This window comes from Dreissena polymorpha, chromosome 7 (genome assembly GCF_020536995.1).
Source record: "Dreissena polymorpha isolate Duluth1 chromosome 7, UMN_Dpol_1.0, whole genome shotgun sequence".
Lineage (NCBI taxonomy): Eukaryota > Metazoa > Mollusca > Bivalvia > Myida > Dreissenidae > Dreissena > Dreissena polymorpha.
Window position 1 is genome coordinate 108,625,726 of NC_068361.1, and position 16,964 is coordinate 108,642,689.

General features: G+C 33.8%; 1 protein-coding gene across 1 annotated transcript in view; it reads left to right on the forward strand.

Annotated features, from left to right (window-relative positions):
- The window catches only part of LOC127838518 (E3 ubiquitin-protein ligase TRIM33-like), a 91,650-nt gene extending 76,714 nt beyond the window's left edge, over positions 1-14,936 (forward strand). Inside the window, exon 2 of the mRNA XM_052366316.1 lies at positions 13,468-14,936. Coding sequence (XP_052222276.1) covers positions 13,513-14,325 — 813 coding nt within the window. The 5' untranslated portion in view covers positions 13,468-13,512 and the 3' untranslated portion in view covers positions 14,326-14,936. The remainder of the gene's footprint in view (positions 1-13,467) is intronic.
- The last annotated feature ends 2,028 nt before the right edge of the window (positions 14,937-16,964 follow it).

Genomic DNA, 16,964 nt, shown 5'->3' on the forward strand with positions numbered 1-16,964 from the left:
TAGATTTCTGTAATTTTTACCTTTTATTATTTGAAAACAAAACACACATTTCTTTCCTATGGCAGCCGCCATTGTTGTTGTAGGCGAAGCATTGACGGCACGTACTAAAAGGCGGATAAAAGAGCGGGTGATATAGGGTATATAGTAAAGAGCGGATAATATAGACAAAGAAGGATTATCGGAAAGAGCGGATGATATGAACAAAGAAGGAAACAGCGGATGATATGATAAACAAAGACGGCAAAATACCATAGTACACTGAATGGTGTGACTGGCTAACAAGAATTATTATTTAAAATGTGTTTGACTATGATTCAATGAAAAAGGATGATAAGATTATTATTTTTTTGTAAAACCAAGTTTTATTGCACATCCAATTTTAATAGAAGACATTACTTTATTGATAATAAACACATCAATAGTGTTAGATTTATAAAATGAATTACATTTTTATCCACAAAAGCATCATAATATACATATGATATAGGGTATATGATATAGGGTAAAGAGCGGATAATATAGACAAAGAAGGATTATCGGAAAGAGCGGATGTTATGAACAAAGAAGGAAACTGCGGATGATATATACAAAGAAGGAATCTGCGGATGATATATTTGATATAGGGTATATATTAAAGAGCAGATAATATAGTCAAAGAAGGATTATCGGAAAGAGCGGATGATATGAACAAAGAAGGAAACTGCGGATGATATATACAAAGAAGGAATCTGCGGATGATATATTTGATATAGGGTATATATTAAAGAGCAGATAATATAGTCAAAGAAGGATTATCGGAGAGAGCGGATGATATGAACAAAGAAGGAAACAGCGGATGATATATACAAAGAAGGGATTTGCGGATATATTAATAATTTTTTAATTTGCGGGCATTATGAATCTGCGGATGATATGAACAAATAAGGAAACTGTGGACATGATAATGGACAGACAATATACCATATTACACTGAATGGTGTGACTGGCTAACAAGAATTAGTATAATATATATATCTTTTTTTCTGGAAAAAGTAAACAACAACTGTTAAGACTCCCTATTGTTATCATTAATACGCACCCTTAGTGTCCTTAATGAAGCTATTTAGCGCATTATCGATTATCGATTGCTCCTAGTACACAAGAAATTGGCATGTTATTTTAAACTAATTGTTGATAAGCTGATAATAATCTTGAGAACAAGTCACCCAGATCATTAAAGCGTAGCATAACGGTTTTACCAATATATGAATATATGAATGAGATAACTTAAATATTAAACTTAACAAATTTCAAAGGAAATATTTTCTAATGACATCTTCACTAATTGCACATGCAAGTAAAAGTACATAAATGCTGTATGTATTATGTGCAGCAAATATGAATATGTAAACTTCATGAAATAAAAAAAGTATAATATATTTGTCGTTGTTTTAATTTTTGTTTGTTTCCGTTCTAATCAAGTAAAAAAACCGACATTCACAATATGTCGATGTAATCGCAATTCATATGCTCAATTATAAATGAATTAATTAATTCGATGATTTTCTCACATTTCCACCAAAATGCATGGCTTATTGATAATTTTGTTTGATCATCCAAGTCTTACAACTTACAAGTTAATAAGTAAGGAACAATTAATTTGTTATGAAGCAACTGTAGACAAATACTCAACATCTGACTGACTAATGGGGTTATTTACCCTCGGGAATTCGGTTAAAAACCATTGCCCGAGCACACTGCTTAACATATAACTCTGCTTAAAAAGGTCGAAAACGGCCATAAAATGGACAGCCCGATTTTACTGGGCTGTACCATTGATAAAAATATAAAACTTTGCAGTGTTGGTGCGGTGCCTTAATAAAAATCTATTGGTTTAAAAATATATAACCTTTATATGAAGCGTTCAAAAGACGCAGTACTTTACAGTGGATGTGCCTATCGCTGTTAAAAAGCGGCGTTTTAATTGGTTGATGCGCTTATAGAACGATGGCGCTGATTGGCCGAAATTTCTTATTACGGATTGCCAGTAAGTCAATCCGTTTTATAAATAGATTTTCCCACGGCTGAATTTGTACTTTAAGAAAAAGTAAACAATAATAAGAAATTTCGGCCAATTTATTGATTAAAGATTTATCATCTTTTTCTTTCATTTATATTTTTTGCATATAGACTATTATTGTTTACTTTTTCTTAAAGTACAAATTCAGCCGTGGGAAAATCTAGTTATAAAACAGTACAACAGTAATGATTGTCAGTAAGTTGTACCGTTTAAGTTCCACTAACAAGTATATGATCAAAGCCACAGGTCTCACCTTTATCAAACTGTAATGATCGTCAATCAGTTGTACCTTTAATTTACATTAACAAGTATATGATCAAAGCCACAGGTCACACCTTTTACCAGCTGTAATGATAGAGTAAATGTCGACTGCGTATATATATTTCAAAATCATCCAGCTTTTTTACAAACCTTTACAGCATATCTATTGTATAGTGAGCATTACACAGTGTTTTTTCGTAATAAATATTTATTATTAAAGCGTGTGCAGAAATAGCGTCATTATGGCCATGATAATTGGACATTCACAGACTAAGTATCTTAAGTCGAGCACTTTGTGCCCAGTGTTCCCATACCCTGGATTCAAAGTGAAAGATTTCATGCGCGGTCACCTAAATTTACAAGCAATTTTGCCAGAAATCGGTAAGTTCATTTTATAGTAATAGTTTTGTACACATTATCCGCAGCTTCATTTCTTATTTGCATCAGATCATTATTCTTTATATAAAGTGCATTTCTATAGTGATATTTTTGTACACATTATCCGCAGCTTACTTCTTTATTTGCATCAGATATTATTTATTTATTAACTGGTCCTAATTTCTATATATTATTATTCAGTTCCTTCTTTGTATATATCATCCGCAGTTTCGTTCTTTGTATATATTATCCGCCTATTTATTAATTATTCATATTATCCGCAGTTTCCTTCTTTGTACATAACATCCGCAGTTTCGTTCTTTGTATATATCATCCGCAGATTTATTAATTATTCATATTATCCGCAGTTTCCTTCTTTGTACATATCATCCGCAGTTTCGTTCTTTGTATATATTATCCGCAAATCCCTTCTTTGTATATATTATCCGCAGATTTATTAATTATTCATATTGTCCGCAGTTTCATTCTTTGTATATTTCATCCGCTGTTTCCTTCTTTGTTCATATCATCCGCTCTTTCCGATAATCCTTCTTTTTCTATATTATCCGCTCTTTACAGATTTTTTTGGCGCCATTGGTGCGTTTTACTATGTACACTTATACTAAGATTAGCAGACTATATATATCATCCGCAGTTTCGTTCTTCGTATATATCATCCGCCGATTTATTAATTATTCATATTATCCGCTGTTTTCTTCTTTGTATATATCATCCGTTTCTTTGTATATATCATCCGCAGTTTCTTTCTTTGTATATACTATCCGCAGATTTATTAATTATTCATATTATCCGCAGTTTCCTTCTTTGTATATTTCATCCGCTGTTTCCTTCTTTGTTCATATCATCCGCTCTTTCGGATAATCCTTTTTTGTCTATGTTATCCGCTCTTTACAGATTTTTTGGCGGCTGATCGCAAAATTTTGCGCTCGGCCGCCATTGGTGCGTTATACTTTGTACACTTATACTAAGATTAGCAGACTATATATATTATCCGCAGTTTCCTTCTTTGTACATAACATCCGCAGTTTCGTTCTTTGTGTATATTATCCGCAGATCTATTAATTATTCATATTATCCGCAGTTTCCTTCTTTGTACATATCATCCGCAGTTTCGTTCTCTGTATATATCATCCGCAGTTTCGTTATTTGTATATATTATCCGCAGATTTATTAATTATTCATATTATCCGCAGTTTCCTTCTTTGTACATAACATCCGCAGTTTCGTTCTTTGTATAAATCACCCGCATATTTAATAATTATTCATATTATCCGCAGTTTCGTTCTTTGTATATATTATCCGCAAATCCCTTCTTTGTATATATCATCCGCAGATTTATTAATTATTCATATTGTCCGCAGTTTCCTTCTTTGTATATTTCATCCGCTGTTTCCTTCTTTGTTCATATCATCCGCTCTTTCCGATAATCCTTCTTTGTCTATATTATCCGCTCTTTACAGATTTTTTGGGCGGCTGATCGCCATAGATAATTATCTAATTTTTGCAACATGTAATAACTTCTATTATATAAAAACATGATACGGGATAAATAGCAATGTATGACTCATTTTTTATTATATGTATTTATATTAGTACCATATATTTAATTACACTTGCTTCAAAATTTAATTAATTGTTTATATAATTGACGATTTCGGCCTATTTTTTTTTTCAAAATTTGGCGCTTACAAGTGGTGGCCTCCACGTGGCAAGAGCTGGGCAACATATTCATATTGTTGGCAAACTACCTCATGTATATTTAGAGAGAAATTCAATAGTATTTTGCTTTCGTTGTTTAAACATATGTAACGAAGTTATTATTTACTAAATACATATATATTTAGTAGCCTAAAAATACTATTGTGCTTTATATTTAAACTTAAATAACTTAATATTTACTTTCAAATATTCCAGTACCAAAACATAACGCGAGAACAATTACAAAACAATCGTTCAATAACAATCCATATCGTCTCCTATTTTCTTCTTTGTTCATATCATCCGCTCTTTCCGATAATCCTTCTTTGTCTATATTATCCACTCTTTACTATATACGCTATATCATCCGCTCTTTTATCCGCCTTTTAGCACGACCCAGCATTGACACCTCAAAAGCGAAGAGTATTCTTTTTGTAAACTGCGATTTCATTGGTCTACTGAGAGGTTACAGTTAAGGTCAAAACGGCGTGTATTGGTTATATTGTCCCACGGCTAATGCTGGAGAGTAACGGAATGAATTAGTCGTGGGTATCCGACGATGATGGACACGGCCTTTCCATACGTACAAAAAAATTGAACCCTGTGACCTTGACCTTGAACTTAGGGTCCGTGTTTAGGTTTCGAAATCTGCGTTTAGGTTTCGAAAAATGCTCATAACTCCTATGTCCCTTGAGATATAACCTTCATATTTGGTATGCATGTGTATATGGACAAGGCCTTTCCATACGCACACAAATTTTGACCCCTGTGACCTTGACCTTGAACTTAGGGTCAGCGTTTAGGTTTCGAAAACTGCGTTAAGGTTTCGAAAAAAGCTCAGAACTTCTATCAAGCGTTTATAGTGGGCATAAGTCATCCTATGGTGACAGCTCGATCTTGTTTGTGAAATAATATTTCTTTTTATTATTGAATCATTTTCATATATTTAAGATTTATGTTAGTTTTTATCCAAGTATCATAAGATATCTAAGAATAAAATCTAATTAATAGCTGTGTTCATTTCTGTAATTGTAAGAAAACTTATCATCAGTTTTAAAACTTTTGAATTTTCTTAGAAAATTTATTATTAATGTTTACTTTCTTGTTTGAAAATATACACAAAAAATTAATTCAACAATTGCTGAACCTACAATTTCATATGACTCCCAATAATTTGTGTCAACTACTATGTAATATTTCTTATTTTTAGAATGTTCTGTGAAAAATCTTCCGGAGAAAAATAATTTGCAAAGCAAAGCTAAGGAAACTCTTAGGAAAAATGCCTCATTTCATAGTCTTAAGAGATGATCAATTTTTGGTCTTATGCAAGATTGTTTAAGTACAACAACTGTTATCATATGCTGTCAAAGTTTCTTTACAATATTAACGCTAACATTTAATTTGTATCACATGTTTAAACAATTAGCATTAAATCATAGAAAATTTATGAATTCTTAGATAAAAATGGAAAAAAGGTTCAGACTATTCTTTTTTGGGTAATGTTTAGGTCCTTAAACAGTCTCAGGAGTACCACATATATTGCTAAGGAACATTTTCAATAACTGGAAATTTTAAGCCAATTTCGTTTCCTTAAGTCCTTCAGGTGTTATTCTATGTTAATATAACTTAATACAATTATATATGTAAACAAAGTATTCAAATTCCTATTTCCAGCAACTGATATGTCAGCCCAGTATTCAATTTACAATTCCTATCTCCAGCAACTGATATGTCAGCCCAGTTTTCAGTTTACAATTCCTATTTCCAGCAACTGATATGTCAGCCAAGTATTCAGTTTCAAATTCCTATTTCCAGCAACTGATATGTCAGCCCAGTATTCAGTTTACAATTCCTATTTCCAGCAACTGATTGTCAGCCCAGTATTCAGTTTCAAATTCCTATTTCCAGCAACTGATAGGTCAGCCCAGTATTAAGTTTCAAATTCCTATTTCCAGCAACTGATATGTCAGCCCAGTATTCAGTTTACAATTCTTATTTCCTGCAACTGATATGTCAGCCCAGTATTCAGTTTACAATTCCTATTTCCAGCAACTGATATGTCAGCCCAGTATTCAGTTTACAATTCTTATTTCATGCAACTGATATGTCAGCCCAGTATTCAGTTTATAATTCCTATTTCCAGCAACTGATATGTCAGCCCAGTATTCAGTTTACAATTCCTATTTCCAGCAACTGATATGTCAGCCCAGTATTCAGTTAACAATTCCTATTTCCTGCAACTGATATGTCAGCCCAGTATTCAGTTTACAATTCCTATTTCCAGCAACTGATATGTCAGCCCAGTATTCAGTTAACAATTCCTGTTTCCAGCAACTGATATGTCAGCCCAGTATTCAGTTTCAAATTCATATTTTCTGCAACTGATATGTCAGCCCAGTATTCAGTTTACGATTCCTATTTCCAGCAACTGATATGTCAGCCCAGTTTTCAGTTTACAATTCCTATTTCCAGCAACTGATATGTCAGCCCAGTATTCAGTTTCAAACTCCTATTTCCTGCAACTGATATGTCAGCCCAGTATTCAGTTTACAATTCCTATTTCCAGCAACTGATATGTCAGCCCAGTTTTCAGTTTACAATTCCTATTTCCTGCAACTGATATGTCAGCCCAGTATTCAGTTTACAATTCCTATTTCCAGCAACTGATATGTCAGCCCTGTATTCAGTTTCAAATTCCTGTTTGTAGCCTCTGCCGGATGGTACGTCTTCTGTATCCTGGTCGGCCTACTGCTGGGAGTCATGTTGACTGTGCTTGTGCCCCGCTGCGTCCGTCACGTCCGGGGTCGCCCGAGCAGTAGCAGCAGGAGCGGGTACTCCAACATGGCCGAGGACGCCTAGTTACCGTGGAAACCTGCATCTTGTATGAAGATCTGTTGCTATGGAAATTATATAGACAAAATAACAAAAACAAAAAGTTTTGGATCTGATTATGAGAACATTCTTCCTTGTTTCTTTTTGGAATGTAAGCTTATTTTGTTACGGTTGAAACTTGCATATCGTCTGAAGATCTTTTACTATGGTAATAATAAGGTTGTTTTTTTTAAGAAACTCATTTTTGGATCTGATATTGAGGATATTTTTCTTTTTCATTTTTGTAACATAAGCTTGTGGTTTTAAAAGCTAAACATGTTTCTTTACTGCCTAGTTATGGTGGAAACCTGCATCTTGTCTGTAGATCTTTTGCTATAAAAATGATGACAACATTTAAAAAAATCAGTTTTTGATCTGATAATAAGGATATTCTTCTATGTTTATTTTTGGAACGCAAGCTTTTTCTGTTAAAAGCTTAACATTTTTCTTTACTGCAATGTGAAATACTGCTACTTAATTATGTTTTGTTTCTGTTGCTGAGAACTTAAGAATCTTGTAGTGTTAGATCTGTTGATTGTATTCCTGTGTTATTTTCATTTTTTGGGAGAAATATCTTTTTTGTTTTTCAATATCCAAACAAGGAGTTTTTACTGAAATTGTTAGTTATGATTAATGATTATTAGTTAGGTGTGTAGATTGAATTCTATTCCAAGAATAGAAATTGCTGCCTTTTGAATGGAACAAAAAGGTAGGATATTTTAGAGTGTGAATTGTGTTATTAACTGGTTGAAGTTAAAATTGTGGGGACAGTTTTGTGTATGCAAATTATGTTTATTCTTTTACTGATAGTTGTTATAAGACATTCTTATAGTTATTATTTTAGTTTCATGTTGTTGTTTTCAATCATGATAGTGGTAGAATAATGGTTATTTTTTTTATCGATCTTAACCATAAAATAAATTAATAACATTTGGTTTAAAACTTATAGCCATTATGTTATCAAGGTAATATTAAGAACTGAAATAAGAAACCCTTATGTCCATTAGAGACTAGGAGACTGAGAATAAATTCTGACTTTTAAGTTGGTTTTCATTTCTAAACAAACATTTCAATATTGTATTTTTGCTTGTGTGTTTAAAACGTTTTTGTTGCTTGATTGTTGCTTTCTATACTGAGTGTATCTTTGTTTTTAATGATATGGTCTGTCATAGCTGTTTGTCGTCTTTTTTTTTTCATGAAAAACTTTTAAGTAAAAGATTTTTAATTCACAATAATGTGAGCAATAATTTCTTTCATTTTCTGATTTTGAGCTTATGTTAATTAAGAAGGTACCATTTCTTGATTACAATAGTGTGTGTGTATGTTTCAAGGTGTTTAATTTTTTATAACAGCTTATACTGATAACCTTTGGAACACATTTTTACACTTCATGCGTGATTTCTTAGTATGGTTGTACTTTTTTAAAAGAGATTGTATTTTTATACATGAATGAGAATATATAATACTAAAATTGTTGATTTTGTGTGAATGCATACATTCCTAATATACTATTTCACATTGTTTGTGTATATAAAGGTTGTTTACCCATACTTATGGTTAAAATAATCTTAAAAATTGTAAAAAATAATAGAAAGAAAGCAACAACCAGCAATTGATGCAAATAATGACCAATCTCCTAATTGTGTTAATACGCTGTTCAGTTTGTTTGCAATTTGATAACATGTGTGATTGTTATTGTACCCCAGTTTATTTTATACTCGGATGTGTTTGATACCATTATTTTGATGAATAGAGCATTGGTGCAATTTCTTAGCAGAAGCATGAATATATTTTGCTAGAACAAACTGAACAAAGAAAGCTTTCTGAGAAATTTGCACTTTTTGGCTTTTTACCAAACACATGGGTGATATTTTCTTTTTCAAGAGCATTTAAAAGGTAACAACAAACTTCAATTAGAACAAAAGGTAGGATTATATTCATATGTTTTAGTACAAATATATTTTCGTTGCAATCTGTTTTGCTTTATATTTCTTTTTAATTTCCTAAATGTTTGTTTTCTGAAGGGTACAATATATTGTTCTAGATAATTGAACATCTTATGAAAAATTAATGTATAAGTTTGTTACATGTATTTTTTATATTTAGCACATTAATAGGGTGAGGATGTTTTTTATGCCCCCTTTCGAAGAAAAAGGGGCATATAGTGATCGGACTGTCCGTCTGTCTGTCCGTCTTTCCGTCACACTTTGCGTTTAGGTTTTGAAAAATGCTCATAACTTCTATGTCCCTTGAGATATAAGGTCCGTGTTTAGGTTTCGAAATCTGCATTTAGGTTTCGAAAAATGCTCATAACTTCTTTGTCCCTGCAGATATAACCTTCATATTTGGTATGCATGTGTATATGGACAAGGCCTTTCCATACGCACACAAATTTTGACCCCTGTGACCTTGACCTTGAACTTAGGGTACGCGTTTAGGTTTCAAAATCTGCGTTTAGGTTTCGAAAAAAGCTCATAACTTCTATCAAGTGCTGATAGGGGGCATAAGTGATCCTATGGTGAAAGCTCTAGTTCTGAATGGTATAGTTCTGATTAATTTGAATCTCACTGCGTCATTTTTCGGTTTGTAGCTACTATAATAGTTTGAAGTTATTCTTACTTAGGCTTGTATATCACACAATTATTGCCTTTGCACTATACTCACTTAGAGTTCCTAAAAGGAAAAAAAGGTTAAAAATTTAACCTTTACAAATTGTTGCATGCTTAGATATGATTTAGATATGGTTTAGATATAAAGAGGAAGAATAAACGTGTTATCACTGCTATACATCTCTATAATGGGGTAGGGAAGGCTGTCTAGAAATGCTCTATGTAACATATATGAAAAGCTTGTACATTCTTTTTTGTTTTATTCATGGTTGAACATCAGAAAATGTTGCCTGTATATTTACTTGTGCATCTGTTGTCCCCTACTGGTTTCACCGGAGGGGACTTATGGTTTGCGCTCTGTGAGTCTGTCTGTCTGTCACACTTTTCTGGATCCTGCGATAACTTTTAAAGTTCTTAATATTTTTTCATAAAACTTGCAACATGGATCGATGGCAATATGGACATTATGCACGTCATTTCATTTTGTTCCTACGTCAAAAATTGTGGTTGCTATGGCAATCAAAAAATAATAATTAGGAAAATGGTGGAATATCTGACAATGGTGGAGCCGGTTGGGGACCATATTGCTTGACAATAGCCTTGTTTAATTATCCCTTGCCATAGGCGGAGGGATATTGTCTTGGCGTTGTCCGTCCTTCCGTCTTCCGTCCGCCCGGCACTTTTGTGTCCGGAGCCATATCTTGAAAGTGCTTTGGCGGATTTCATTGTAGCTTGGTATGAGTATATATATGGATAAGAGGATGATGCACGCCAAAATGGCATTGTACACCATCGGATATTAACGGAGTTATGGCCCTTTGTATCTTGAAAAATGCCTTTTTTGTGTGTCAAAACCCATATATTGGAAGTGCTTTGACGGATTTCATTAAAACTTGGTGTGAGTATACATATGGATAAGAGGATGATGCACATTGGCCTTGTCCATCCGTCCAGAATACTTTTGTGTCCAGAAGTATAATGGCGGGGGATTTCAATTCAACGAATTTGCTTGTTCAATTATTTTGATGGTTTCTGTTCCTTATAAAAGTATGTGAAGTAGGTATATGTTAATTTTTTAGGTAACAGTTTTTTTATCATTGCAATTTCTGATCAGATCTTGCACGTTCGGTAACATGTCCCAACACTCTGTGGAAGTAATTTTAGTATAAACTTGGTCCGTACGTATTCATTTGCATGTTATTCGATTTTATAGTGAAGCACATGTCAATTAAGACAAAAGAAAGAATAAAAGTCCAATATATCACAATTTATGAATCATCAACAAAATTATATATTTTGGCAAAGTTTGGTATTTAGAGTAGCCCATTAACAAATCTGTTCCCTATTTATGCTGAGTTGAGAGATTCAGAGCAGAATGGAGAATGGTGATTATCTTCCAAAGATTTCAGTGGATACGAAGGCATGTGTACATAAGGTTGTATTGTCTGAGAGATGATAGCTCGATACATTTGATATCATACTGCTGCATTCATGAAACCCAGAGGTTGAGGGTAAATCTTAAATGTCAAGTGCATGTGCTTCTATTTGGTTTTTGAGAGTTTTCAATTTCAATAAATATCAGATAAAATTGGCGTGTCAATATTATTTATGTTATCAGCAAAAGCTAAGTACTTATTGCTGTTTTTAGAATGGCACGAAATAAAATCGGTTGCTTATGGCATAGAAATGTCTCAAACTTGCCCAAAATCAATATGGCATTAACATTTGGGAAAACACATGTCCCAAAAAACATTCCTTAGTTCCACATCTTCAAAATAAAATCAATTTAGAATCGTTAGAAACAGTGCCGTAGTTGGAATACGAAGTATAATCCGAACCTTTAGTTATTTCCACGTTGTTAGCAACTGAAATAGCCGGTGGCGCTTTGCATTTCAACACTTTTTTATTTCGTCCGGCTGTCCGTTTAGGGCAGTGGTTGGTACAGGCGTTTCTCACCCAGGCGATCCTCGTTCTTAGAGTTGGTAACCTAGCTTTTTTGTCACAGTATATAACCCAGAATCGAATTTAGATAAACATTCTGATCGAGGTTCATCAACATTAAGTCTGTATTGTGGCTCCTAAAGTCGGTAGTATTTATTGCTAAGTTTTGTCTTGTTGACCGAGAGTTTAGATGCAATTGGCACAGCTCAAACATTGTTAAGATACTATCAAGGAAAGCATTCTGACCAAAGAACATCAATAAAGAGTTTTTAATGTGGCTTCAAGGAAGGTGACAAAGTTTTTCTATTGTTTGCACCGGTAGATTTAAGACGCACTTGACCAAGACTGGAAATTGTCTTAGATAATATTAACAATGTGACCACATTTTATCAAGATTTGTTTATACTATCGGCACATAAAGAGAAGTTATAAACAAGTTTTTTCTAACATTAAATCAACAACGTAATTGTTGGACACACGAATACCATATTGATTACTTGGCCTATATGGGTAAGACAAACATTCTCTCATAGGTTCATCAAGACTATGTAAAAAATGTGAACTCTAGAACGATAATGCAGTTTTTTTTTCTAAAAAAACATTTCCAAATGATATAGACACGTGATCCAGCGTCGAACTTGGACAAGATTAATATTCTGACTAAGGTTCATCAAGACTGCATGAAGAATGTGGACTTTATGGGGGTATCTATGGAAAGGTTGATCATACAAGACGCACACCTCAAGAACCACGATGCCGGATTGGACTCATTACAAAAGCAGCTAAGCTAACCTTGAGAAAAATGTGCTGAGGTGTGAAAATTTCACAACATTTATAAAATTGTTAGATCGGGTAATACAAAGAAACTCCTGTGTGTAAACTGTTTAAACCTCAGTTTCAGTCTTGGGGTTTATATCAAGGCCGATCATGTCCAGCATAAGCAAAAGACTAGCTATTGAATATGCAGAAAAAGACCTGTTCTAAATATTTGAAGCATAACATTTAGTTACATATAATATGTTTATTACTTTCTTATTAGATAATATAAATTAAGTTGTCACTATCAAATACGAAATGTAAGAAATGCATTGACACAAATATGTTTTTTTTTTAAATAAAAAATATAATTTCATATGGAACAATTAGGTTCGTACAAGTTTATTTCGTTAGGACTGCAATTCAGCAAACATATTAATTGTGAGATGTCTATGAAAAATAGAACACCTTCGCTAATGTCTGATCCATTAACACAGAGTCGTCGCGTTAAATTAAGAAATGAAGTCCTACAGCAATAGCATTCGAAACACGCACGAAAATATACGTAACGACAGGATATTCGAGATATAACTAAATATGTAGATCTATGAGACAGATTTTTGTAAAGCATGTAAGCTTAACTTACACTGATAATTTATTGAAATTATAGTTATTCCAGTACTACATGTTTTAATCCGATAATGCTGATGATAATAATGATAATCATGGTCGATACTTGTATTTCTCCACAAACTATATTATAATTATTAGTAAGGCTTATTAAGCGTTATCTTTCAACTGAAGTTACAGATTACGAATACGAATGCATTCACATCCGTTATAACGCCCCTCTAGTTTCGATTTAGAACACACATTATGGTGTATACCCATTCGAAACTGTGCTGATTTTCTTAAAAAATGGCTGACAACAACCAAATGTGTGGTCAATGTCTTCGTGACAACACAGACAACGAGGGAGTTGTATACTGCACAGATTGTGAAGAACCACTGTGTGACTCATGTAAACGGAACCATGCAATAAATAGAGCTTCAATGAACCACAAGTTCTGTGACTTTGCCGAAGCTCCACCAAAGGAGATGCAGGGCTATCTGAAGAACTTGATCGCCTGTCCAAAACACGAAAGGGAAGAAGCGGTCTACCTGTGTAAAGACCACGATGTGACATGCTGCAGTAAGTGTGAAACGGCTGATCACAGAAAGTGCAAGGAAGTTAAGGTACTGTCTGATACAACGAAAGCCATGAAAGGCGATTTTTCCGAATTAAAAACAGTCTTGCATGAATTGCAACAGCAAGGCGAGATCCTTTTAGAACAGGAGGGCAAACACATGGAATCGATATCAGAATCAGAAAATAAAGCATTATCATGGCTTGAAACTACAAAACAGAAACTCTTGGCCGTATATAACCAGCTTGAGAAAGACTTTTTGTCGGAAATTGCTGGTAGGAAGAAACTGATAGAGGAACAAGTACAAGCACATAATCAAAAACTTCATCACTTTTTGCAAGACATCAAACAGCAGTCAGATTTAATTGAAACCGTCGAGAAAGTTGGAACTAATGAACATGTTTTTCTTTTACAACGCCAGCTTGAACAAGATGCAGTTTGTCACCTTAAATCAACTTCAGTTAAATTGAAAGCCAATCAAAGACAATCTTTGTTTCAAGGTACTGTGGATACACGTTTTGATAGTTGGTTAACCGAAATATGAAATTGTGTGCGAATTGAAGACCTTTATTGAGATGCAGACGACGTAACCGCCTACATTGAATGTCGTTTAATACCCGCATATTTTAGGTAAGCACATTGAAATATATGCAAGGAGGAGATGCGATGTTGGTAGTTAAGGAAAACAATATTTATTTAATGTAATAATTATTTTTCGTGACTGTTAATTTTCGCACATGCGCGTTTTCGTCTATCATTCATGAACATAAATTTTCGGACAGTATATTTCACACCGCTTCTTCACCAGATTTCGGCAATGTATTTGTTTATCTTGTGACACTTCGATCATGGATTTTTATAAACGAATTAAGGTCATATAACATGGAAGACGCACGCCTGAGGGCAATAGACCATAAACATTGCGTAATTGGGTAAATAACCATGTATACAAGTAGAAAACAATAGCTTCAACCGACAGCGTGTTAAAATAATCTTCCTATTAAGGAAGCGGTATGTTTCGTGGTTTTACTTTTTTGTTATCAGTTCAGGCAAGAGCAAGCAAATCTGTAAAATAGTTTTATTTTAAAGTTGTAACATTATTGTGATTTGATTTATTGCTTTTATTTCAATATAATTAAACTTTTCGAAATTCAATTTTTGTCTCTACATTTTCAGGCATTTTTTGTTTGAATATTTTCCGTATCTAAATTTTCGGACATGACAAAAAATAATTAAGTTTAAGTGTCCGAAAACTTAGAGTAATAACGGTACTTTCCAAATGTAAAAGGTAATACTATGCCTTTGTAAGTATCTAAGACAACTGACATGGTTATGACATTACCACGTGAATGCAAGATTGTATTGACCCAGTTACGTCATGTAAACGTGCACGTTGTTTCTTGACCGAACACGTGAATTTCTTATCATGATATATTATACCTTATTAAAATCTCCTTAATTAAGTACATATCTATGTCAAAACGTTACGGAAATATATACGTTCTTTATAGTGATGGGACTTTGCCACCTGGAATTATTTTAAACCCAAAAAGAACATAATTTTTAAAGCCATCGATATTGTTTTTATATCCAGTAATACACACACAATAGTGTGTGTTTTATAGTGTGTATTTCAAGTAAATATCCAACGAAGTAATGGCGAAAACGTATATGTAGAACTTGTGTAAGATTGTAAACACAAATTCCTGCTTGGTTTTCGTGATGGTCTGATGAGCCTACTGGCAATTTATATGTGATATCATGCATGTGTAACATACACCATATGATTTCTCCCGGACAGCACATAAGCTTCTTTCGTCAGCGGAAATAAAAACAACACTTGGTGTGTGCTTCAATAATACATTTTATAAACTCGTGATTATTGACGTTAGAAGATGTGAGTCTAGGAACATATACATGTATCTTAATAGTTGATTAATTGACATATCCAAGTGATAGCTTCATTAATTTATAAAAGTTCATATGGGTGTGATGACAAAATATCATCAAAATCATTTACAAATTTATATCATCGTGAAATTGTTATGAATAATACGTGTTTACTTTTAAATGTGTGCACAAATAATTTTATGTATTATAAAACACTCTAATTATCATATACCTTACTAGTGCAGTGTTGTATCGCCTTGAAGCCAATCTTGATTGCAAGAGATGTGCCATGCTCTTGTTAAATACTAAGCCGTAGAACCATTTCATCACTCCTTGATCAATTGAACCATTTTCTAAAGAACTAATTATTTGGTGCAAACCTATTTATTTAAGCTCGACTGCATCGAAAGCCTCAGGCTTATAGAAACGCGCTCGAGTCTGTTTCCTGGGCCTATTGCCAGTACTTGGTGTCTTTGGGGAAGATCTAGAGAACGCTCCCCGAGTGGGAATGGAACCCGTGTCCTCCCGATCGCTAGGTGGAAATGATACCCATAACGCCACGGCGAACTCATTATTTACACGTACACATGCCCTCTGACCGTGTGATGTCATTGATCTAGTCGCAACAAGCACCGATTAAAATGTGTGAAGGGGAAGTTAGAACTCTAACCATTATGAAAACAGAAGCGTGCCTTGTTATTGAATATGGTCTGGATGAATGGTCTGATCCTGACCCTGAAGGGAAACTTCCATTACCTATATTAGAGATCCCGTGTGTTGTGTTTATCGCCACAAGACCGTGGAAAATGTCCGACCAACTACTAAAAACATCCCATGGTGATTGTCTTCTCGAAATAGAAGGTGTAATAGACCCATTTGTGCTTAGTAAATCTGTACTCGAATGCCTCAATTCTGAAAATCTGGATACACAATTTAAAAAATGTAATGGTACATTTATGAAAACAAACTAACCGAGCTGTTAGCAACACCATTTATTATTGTTTGTCTTAGGGTTGGAAATTACTTTCTGACAGAATCAGCATGTGAAATATACAGGAACCTTCTGGATAGTCTTTTCAAAAAGGCAAACAATGCCATCGAATAGTTGGGTCATTAATCTCGTTGAATATTGACATTGATATCAAATGCATAAAATGGTATTCCTTAGCTGGCGCACATGTGATGGCCTGTACTTATCCTCGCGCAACTGTCTTTGGAATAGTGTTCGGAATATTGAACTCGATGAGGTTAACACGTGACATTGTTACCAAATGCATTACGTTGGATCCCCAT